A 9,770-nucleotide genomic window follows, 5' to 3' on the forward strand; every position below is an offset into this window, starting at 1 on the left:
TGCCTGTGTCTGCACTAGTATTATATAGCTTCACGTTCGGTTTGTTGTTTTATATAGTTTAAGTGTTCTTCGTCATTCATTAACAAGTATGTATTCTAATCACGCTGCGCTTTGGTCTCCTCTTTACCAGGATCGTGACACAGATCAATAAACTAACACAAAGTAACCAATGTCTTTATTGCAATTTTTCAGTGTTGCACCCAACCTCTTAAGAAATGTCAGTATATTTAAATAGACATTGTAAAAAAGTAAAAATAACAATAGGCTTTATTTCCTGGTGGAAATATGAAATAGTTTTGTTTTCGCTGGTATCAATAAAGGTATACCAATGGATAAAGATGATTTAAGCCAGATCTGAACGGTTTTAAAACTGTTTAAAACATTTATCTTGTTTAGGCCTTTTGATCAGTGATTCGCCTCCAAGAGTAACGTTTCCCCAAACTTGTTCGGTTTCTGCCCTAGCACGACACAGTGGATTCAAATAATCAAAGCTTGACGAAGAGTTGGTTATTTTTAATCAGCTGTGTAGAGCAGAAACTAAAACGTGCACCCAGAGGTGCCCCAGGACCGAGTTTGTGAAACTCTGCTCTAGAGCAGTACTCAGGGGGAGACGCATAGATTCTCACCCTGAGGACCAGATTATATCAAACCTGCACTGTGGAAACACCACATTATTCCTGCACAGCAAAACATTTGTATTCTTTATACGTTCATTAGTCCCGGGTACAATGTTGCTGGAACACAGTGCTGTTTTTCTGATTGATAGTACTATTGAAAAGCAGCTTTCTCCCATTTAATTATCTTGATTTAGGCTCCTGAAAAACAAATAGGTTCCTTGAAGGCTTTGCCGAAACATGAAAATTAAAGTTAGTGTTTACAGAGTAGTTGTCACTTAACCATAAGCTACAATAATAAAGAGAGTCGCACAGTCTATATATAAACTCCCGTAATTCATTGAGTAAATCACCAATGTTTCGGCATCTCTGTGCCTTCATCCTGAAGAAGACTCTCTATTTTTTTATAGCTTATTCGCCGTTAGTGTAACGGTCTCCTTCCTCCTCTGACGAGGAGTAGTAGGAAGGATCGGAGGACCAATGCTCAGCGTGGTAAGTGTTCATGATACTTTTAATAGAACAGACAGACGGGCGACTCCGGCAGCTCAGGACAGACGGGAGACTCCGGCAGCTCAGGACAGATGGGAGACTCCGGCAGCTCACGACTGACGGGAGACTCTGACAGCGCTGAGCAGGCGGGATCACCTGTAGGAAGGAGACGGAGAGACAGCCTGGTGCGGAGGCCTGGTGCGTGGAGGAGGCACCAGATAGACCGGACCGTGGAGGCGCACTAGAGGTCTCGAGCACCGAGCCTGCCCAACCCTACCTGGCTGGATACTCCCCGTAGCCAGGCCAGTGCGGCGAGGTGGAATAGACCCCACTGGGCTGTGCTGGCGAACCGGGAACACCATGCGTAGGGCTGGTGCCATGTACCCCGGCCCCAGGAGACGCACTGGAGACCAGATGCGCTGACCTGGCTTCATGGCACCTGGCTTGATGCCCACTCTAGCCCGGCCGATACGAGGCACTGCACTGTAACGCACCGGGCTATGCCTGCGCACCGGGGACACTGTGCGCCTCACGGCATAACATGGTGCCTGCCCGGTCCACCTCTCTCCACGGTAAGCACGGGGAGTTGGGGTGCAGGTCTCCTACCTGACTTAGCCACACTCCCTGTGTGCCCCCCCAAATACATTTTTGGGGCTGCCTCTCATCCCAGCCGCGCTGCCGTGCTGCCTCCTCATATCGCCGCCTCTCAGCTTTCGCTGCCTCCAGCTCGGCCTTGGGGCGGCGATATTCCCCAGCCTGTGCCCAGGGTCCCTTGCCGTCCAGAATCTCCTCCCATGTCCATGAGTCCAGAGATTTCTGCTGCTGCCCGTTACCATGCTGCTTGGTCCTTGGTTGGTAGGTGATTCTGTAACGGTCTTCTTCCTCCTCTGACGAGGAGTAGTAGGAATGATCGGAGGACCAATGTGCAGCGTGGTAAGTGTTCATGATACTTTTAATAGAACACAGAAAAATACAAAATATCAATGTGAAATAACAAAAACCAAAACAGTTCCGTGTGGAACACACAGACACAGAAAATAATCACCCACAAATCAAGGGTGAAAACAGGCTGCCTAAGTATGGTTTTCAATCAGGGACAATGATTGACAGCTGCCTCTGATTGAGAACCATACCAGGCCAAACACAGAAACTCATAGAAAAACAAACATAGACAACCCACCCAACTCACGCCCTGACCATACTAAAACAAAGACATAACAAAAGAACTTAAGGTCAGAACGTGACAGTTAGTCATCACCTCTACATAAAATAATTTTCACTGGGTGTGTGCCAGCTCATGTTTTCTATTCAACTTAACTGTCTACTACCATGACATAATTACTGAATTTTCACATTTCTAGACAATGAACCTGTCCAAATATCATTGATGGTGTGAGCCTGATAACCTGACAACACATTCCTGAGCAAATGAGTTGTGCTTACTTGGTTATTTCTCAGTTATGAAAGGTCCCCGCAAAAGAAAACATGGGATCAAATATTCTCAAGTTGTGTTAAAACTCTTGTGTTTTATTAAGGCTGCCCTTAATATCTTGTGTGGGCAGAGGCACAAGAGAAAGATAAATACGTTGCCTATGGTCACAGCCAGTCAAAAAGACAGCAGAAACCGTTCAGGCGATGTCCAACTAAGTCATTTAAAACAGTTGAGGGAGTGTGGCTCAATAAAACACGTTAAATGAAATCATCTGTGGAATATCATCTTCCTGAAAGAGTCCAGTTTGTCCATGTCACCTTTTCATCAGAAATATATGCAAGGGACTGGCCCTCCTCTTCCAGCTCTATTTGAACCATCTGTCTTACAGTTCTATATCCCATACATCTATTCTATATTATAAACTGGGTGGGTCGAGCCCTGAATGCTGATTTGCTGACAGCCATGCTATATCAGACTGTATACCATGGGTATGACGTAACTTGTATTTTTACTGCTCTACGTAAGTACGCTGGTAACCAGTTTATAATAGCAATAAGGCACCTCGGGGGTTTGTGATATATGTCCAATATTCCCATGGCTATGGGCTGTTTCCTAGCACGTTGCGTCATGCCCAAGAACAGTACTTAGCCGTGGTATATTGGCTATTTATCACACCCCCTTGGGCCTTATTCCTTAAGTAACCCATAACACAAAAAAAGTTACATACAGGAGACTGAGTTGAAGAAACTGTAGAAGGCAATTCAAGTTTGCTGTTTCCATTTCCCTTTATACAATTTGTTAAACAGTTTATGTCCATCACTTTCTTGCACAGGAGGTTGGTGGCACCTTAATTGGGTGTGGACGGGCTCGTGGTAATGGCTGGCGCGGAATAGGTGGAATGGTATCAAATACATGTTTGATGCCATTCCATTAGCTCCTTTCCGGCCATTATTATGAGCTGTCCTCCCGTCAGCAGCCTCCACTGCCTTGTTGGCATAATTGTTGCCCATGACATATATGGCTCATTATGACATCATCTTTCACTCAGACTGTTCCATGTCCCATTATGTCAATGGGGTTGTAGAACTGGGTTGTACACGAGTTCAACCCCGTTTCAACTTTGCCCTGCTCCCCTTTCAGTTTAATGACTTAAGTATGGCACAATGACAAAGTTGCAGTCAGTTCATATTCTTACTCTGTTAAGATGATGCAGGTGTTACAGAATCATGTGACAAAGCAGATCATTCTTTAGTAGCACGCTCTGCATAGGCTGTCCTTGATCCTGTTTGTGTGTCTTTGTGGTGCTCTGCTACACTTGCCACTTTCACCTTTTGATCCCTCAGTTCACAGCTGTCGCACGTTTAATCTGGAGACAGGTCTGCCATCCAAAAGGCTTACACCTAATGACAATGGGACTTGATGCCCGTTTGCGTGCCTCAGCCCTGGACCAGGGACGCTGCGCTATGCTATCTAGCCACAGGGATCTGGCAAGTGGACACCTCTTGCTGAGCGGTGCTGGGCACATCGATGTTAGGATCATCGTCCACCTGGTAGCACTTGCCTAGGTTCTTGATGATTTTGAAGTTAGAGCGGGCCGTCTGGGCAATGCTGTTCTCCAGGAGCCAGCCGTCAGACTCCAGGTCGGGGTCACCCTGCCGTAGAAGGTTCTCCATAGCTGTCTGGAGATACCGCACGCCCGTCAGCACCCATAGCTGTTGGGAGAGAAAAGGGATTAGATGTCACTCTACCTTGTTACTACCTTGTAGCGCTACACTACCAGAGAGACAGAAAGAAACGATCAGCCACTTGGAGGTAAATGGAAGCTGAATTACACCGTAGATATCTCTTTGACCACAGACTTCTCCCATGGCCCCAGTGAGGGTACTGTTCCTGTGCTTCTCGGAGGCCGTACTGTCCCCTTCTAAGGTGATCAGCCACTGGACAAATTGGTCTTGGGAGAGTGGCACCTCCCTAGAGACTGGGTACACCAATTGTCTTGCCCTCGGGGCCAACCTCCTCTGCCGTAGTTTGGTCACTGGACTGGAATGTCTGTCTGTCCCCCTGAAGCTTTGTCTGTTCCTGTCATGATTATGTGCAGGAACTAGGTGCATCCCATCTCCACACCCACAGTTGTCATAAAACCAATATGGCATATGATGACAGCAATCACCTCATTCTTGACATTCTCCTCAAACTACCTGTGATGAGGCAGCCTTAGACCGGTCTCATTGACATTTTAAAAAGGTCTTTAAAAACATATATTTCATGAAGTTAATATTATCTAAAATGCTAAAGTATATACATGTGTGGTTTACATAAAGTGCACTAGTCCATTCCATAGCATAGCTATCCACAAGTTTAGGTGTGCCTGACCTTCATTTTTTGCTACCGAGTTGATTGCTCAGGTTTAAGCCATGTGTGGGGAGTTATATAATTAGCCCGTAGTTCACCCATGTGCCCAGTCTCCCTGAGTAGTAGTTCTAATCATATTTTATTTGATTTAGCTCTATCTTTTAAACTAAAGTGTACTTAACTAAATATGGTAATTTAAACTAATGAATGCAGTTAATTAACGTAAATCATGTTTTCTATTAACAAAGTAAAGTTCAACTAATTAAATGTACATTCTCATTAGTTAATTGTTATGGCTGAGATTTTGGCCTAAGTTATAAATTCTGTCATTTTCTCTCAAATTGAGGTCGAATACCATTTTACAATGTGCTCCATATCAGTTTGTTTGTTGTGACCTGTATGTACAGACAGTTGATTTTAGCTGTCCTGGTAGACTCCCTTTATTCCCAGTAAGGGGGAGAGTTAAACTCTGTTTAGAGTTGGAAAATGAATCCCTAATTATACTGTGCAGCATTTAGGCCCTAGTCCTAGCTGCAGTAGGAACCCTATTGAGGGGCTGAGCTTAAGACTCACCTTCATCATCATTTTTTCAGGGTTTTTTAGTATCCTGAATGTTACTGCGATGGACCGGACTGTTTTCAACCCAAGCCATGTTTCACGAAAATCCTTAATTTGCGATAAATCAAGTACTCTTTTTCTACAACCGTGGGTCCTCCTCATCCCTACCATCTGTACCTATTACTTCCCTTGGCTACTCTGGGTTCTATTCAACACTACCCCATAGTTAATAATATCACCATCACGTACCATGTCATGTCCAAGTTAATAGTGACTGTAGTGACAATAGTGACCTATTCAAAGTACAGGATAAGAATGGAGCTTTGTTAATGTAAAGCCAACCTCAAACAACCAGATGATGAGCACAATAAAGCCGATGGACTGCATGATGTTGGTGTAATGATCCAGCAGGACCTGGCGGCAGCCCCTCGTCCACAGGTTGCGCTCCTCCGTCTTCCAGTCATAGTTGTAGTGGGCGGAGTTGTTGGTGACCTGTGTCTGGATGCAGGGTCGTGGAGAGAATGTGTTACAGCAGCTAAAAGGCACTCCGTCCATCAGGTACTTTCCCTCCACATTACTCCTCAGACGGCTGCAGGAGAGAGAGTGAGATCTTTTAAGCCATTGTGCTAGTTGTATTTTGGCATAAATCTGTCTTGCTACAGAATCAAAGCACAGACATAGACCTATGACTTTACTGATGACAAATGTTTGACTTTTTCTCATCCATTTCACCCCAACTTCTGCATCATGAAGGAATAGATTAAGAAAACTGTCCATCCTACAGTGCCCCTTCCCAAACCATGCTATCTGTTAGCAATGGCTCCAGAAACTATCTTCAGCTCATTTAAAACTGCACACAGAGCCATACAAATGGTATCCATGAGTTCATCTGAATCTGGGTAAGTAGAAAGAAGGGCTTCGTTGCCAAAATGACAATTATCCCTTTAAGGTTAGGCTAACTTAAGCATTTACTCAGGAGGTACACATTACATAGATTAGCCATATGGAAAAGGTAGATCAATTTAATACTGGACTTCCATCACTATTGACATTTTTTACCTGGGCTTTGAATCTGTTTGTATAAGTCGCTTTGATACAGTAAAAAAACAACACAAAAAACAAGACCAAATATTGAAAGATAAATTATTCAACCTGCCGCGTATGGTAATTTCCTGTCACAGTGAACTCTTGACTCCTACTGGATAAGCCTCTCTCGTAACCTTTGACCTCACCTTTTTCAGTCGATACAGTTTGACTGGGCAGCTTAACAGTTTGACTGGGCAGCTTAATGAGGAGGACTGGTGTTGGCAGCTCGTAGCATCTGCTTCCAGTATTGTTATGTGTTAGTACGTATTTAGTATGTATTTTGTCACAGTCTTGAAAGGCATATTTTGTTGGGGTTATTCACAGGTTCAATTGGATTGATCAAGTACCTTCAACTCTGGCCCTCTCAGCTGGGTAGACTATGGCCCTGTCAGTTGGCTAGACTGTGGCCCTAATGGCTGGGTAGACTCTAGCACTGATGGCTGGGTAGAGGGGCCAGACAGGACCAGAGCTGGGTAGAGGGGCCAGACAGGACCAGAGCTGGGTAGAGGGGCCAGAGAGGACCAGAGCTGAGTAGAGGGGCCAGACAGGACCAAAGCTGGGTAGAGGGTGGTGTGGGTGGGTACTGTACTGTACTCCTTTGTACTTACTCTCTTACTTCACTGTGGGTCATGTCCAACCAGCGGTTGTTGATCCATTGGACATGGAACCAATCGCGGAACCCGGCGTTTCCGCAACACTGGAATTGGATTTGCAGCAAATCCACTGTGCGCTTCAGATAACATCGTCCCGGCGTGCCTGTGTCCTTGTAGTAGAGCATGGCGTTACGCAATCCCAGAAATAGTGACTCCTCCAGTTCGTTCCTCATGCTGTAGCACATGAGCGCACCCACCAGGATGCAGAAGGTAAAGAGGAAGGTGCACACGATGTACGGTAGCATCAGCAACTTCCATCGCAGGAACTTGGTGGTGTCAACGCAATCGTAGCAGATCTTGCCGCCCAGGAAGTTGATGACACAGGCCACCAGGCCAGTGGCGATGAGCATGTTGGGCACTGAGTGGACATCAGCGGACATCAGCTCCTTCCGTTTCTGGATCTCCACCTTCAGGAAGAGGCCCAGGCTGAAGAGGATGATGCCCGTTAACACAGAGATCCAGTTGAGGACCCACAACACCAGGGCTAGCTTGCCCCGAGTGGTCTTGGTGAACGTCACCTTTAAGACCGCCATTTTGTCTACGTATCCTGTCAAAGTCTGTCCTTCTCATCCAGAAGAGACAAATAGGTCCAGTGGTACAGTGGTTTGGAGGACAGAAGGGAGAGGTGAATTTTAGAAAGGGTAAGGGCTGTGGACCAATGGGGAAGAGGGATGGATGGGGGATGTAGAAAGGTGCCAAGCTATTTTCTGGAGGACCTCATAAGCAGCTTAGCTGAGGTATTTCTGTACTTTTGGCCGGTGGCCTTAGCCACGAAAGACAGCACGTCCTGAGAGCAACAAAAATAAATAAAAAACAAAAGCAATTATGTTTCACATCACCATCGTATCACTAACAGACCTAATAACTTTAATATGGAATCCAATACTAAATATGATTGAAAGGAACACTTCTGTTCAAGTTTGGTAATAGCATTTCACCTTTTGACCCCATGCTACTTTGACCCCATTGTTATTGGAGAAGCAATAAATTATATTTGAATACTTTGGAAATATAGTAGAACTAAGCAAAGGGATTGTGACGTGATGGTTATGCATTATAATCACTGTGCTGTTGTAGTAACTAGTGCTAGTGCTGTGGGAGGCTTTAGTTTTACTTATTCAATAAGACCAATGACAAATCCCTGGGGAAAATAGAAGCAAGTTATAACAACTTCATAACCCATACAACCCCAGCAACAATATCTACGCACAACATCTACAGTTACCAAGTCAACAAACACATTTACTTAGGCTTTTACCTGTAGCTCTATATCTGCAGCATTCACATTGTCAACCAAAGGCTTTGGGACCATCTTTCTGTATTTCGGTGCCTTCGATATTCCCTTTTGCCAAATGTCATCCTCAGAGAAGGTAAGGAGGTCTATCTCGACATGGACGAGTAAGATGGAGCCCGAGGCTGAAGAGAAGAAGAGTGGCATACATTTCCCTACCCTGACATCTCCTAGCCACAACTGTTAATCCCCTTAACATTAGTTTACCCCGTAATCTTAACAGTTCCCACTTCCAACCACCTGGACCAATCAACATGCTTGCAGCACTTGGTGGCGTTTTTCTTCTCCTGTTCCTGCCCTCTTAAGTGTTTGTGTTTATGGGGGATACTTATCCCATGCAAAGCAAAAACCCTTCTTACTTATCCACCATTGACCATGGTCAAACCTTTTCAATAACTCACCCCTACTCATTTTAGCCAGTGTAGCATTTTGAAATGGCTTTTGGATGTCCCACCAATGTCTTATGTTTTATTTTGTTCACATTTTTTCACCTTTATTTAACCAGGTAGGCTAGTTGAGAACAAGTTCTAATTTACAACTGCGACCTGGCCAAGCAGATCGACACATACAACACACAGAGTTTACACATGGAATAAACAAACATACAGTCAATAATACAGTAGAAAAAAAAGAAACAAGTATATATACAGTGTGTTCAAATGAGGTAAGATAAGGGAGGTAAGGCAATAAAATAGGCCATAGTGGCGAGGTAATTATGATATAGCAATTAAACACTGGCGTGATAGATGTGCAGAAGATGAATGTGCAAGTAGAGATACCGGGGTGCAAAGGAGCAAAATAAATAAATAAATAAATACAGTATGGGGATGAGGTAGTTAGATGGGCTATTTACAGATGGGCTATGTACAGGTGCAATTATCTGTGAGCTGCTCTGACAGCTTGTGCTTGAAGTTAGTGAGGGAGATAAGAGTCTCCAGCTTCAGCAATTTTTGCAGTTTGTTCCAGTCATTGGCAGCAGAGAACTGGAAGGAAAGATGGCCAAATGAGGAATTGGCTTTGGGGATGACCAGTGAAACATACCTGCTGGAGCGCGTGCTGCGGGTAGGTGCTGCTATGGTGACCAGTGAACTGAGATAAGGCGGGGCTTTACCTAGCAAAGACTAGATGACCTGGCCAGTGGGTAGATGCGGGTAGATGACCTGGCCAGTGGGTTTGGCGACGAGTATGAAGCGAGGGCCAGCAAAGGAGAGCGTACAAGTCGCAGTGGTGGGTAGTATATGGGGCTTTGGTGACAAAACGGATGGCACTGTGATAGACTGCATCCAATTTGTTGA

General features: G+C 44.9%; 1 protein-coding gene across 1 annotated transcript; it reads right to left on the reverse strand.

The window, feature by feature from the left end:
• Positions 1-3,455: 3,455 nt before the first annotated feature.
• On the reverse strand, positions 3,456-8,957 carry prph2lb (peripherin 2-like b). Its single transcript, XM_024419606.1, has 4 exons — positions 8,443-8,957; positions 7,140-7,971; positions 5,788-6,034; positions 3,456-4,247 (listed from the first exon to the last, which is right to left on the reverse strand). Exons 2-4 carry the CDS (start codon positions 7,715-7,717, stop codon positions 4,002-4,004), a joined length of 1,071 nt encoding a protein of 356 aa, XP_024275374.1. The 5' UTR covers positions 7,718-7,971; positions 8,443-8,957; the 3' UTR covers positions 3,456-4,001.
• Between the last annotated feature and the right edge of the window lie 813 nt (positions 8,958-9,770).

Source organism: Oncorhynchus tshawytscha, linkage group LG05 (genome assembly GCF_018296145.1).
Source record: "Oncorhynchus tshawytscha isolate Ot180627B linkage group LG05, Otsh_v2.0, whole genome shotgun sequence".
Lineage (NCBI taxonomy): Eukaryota > Metazoa > Chordata > Actinopteri > Salmoniformes > Salmonidae > Oncorhynchus > Oncorhynchus tshawytscha.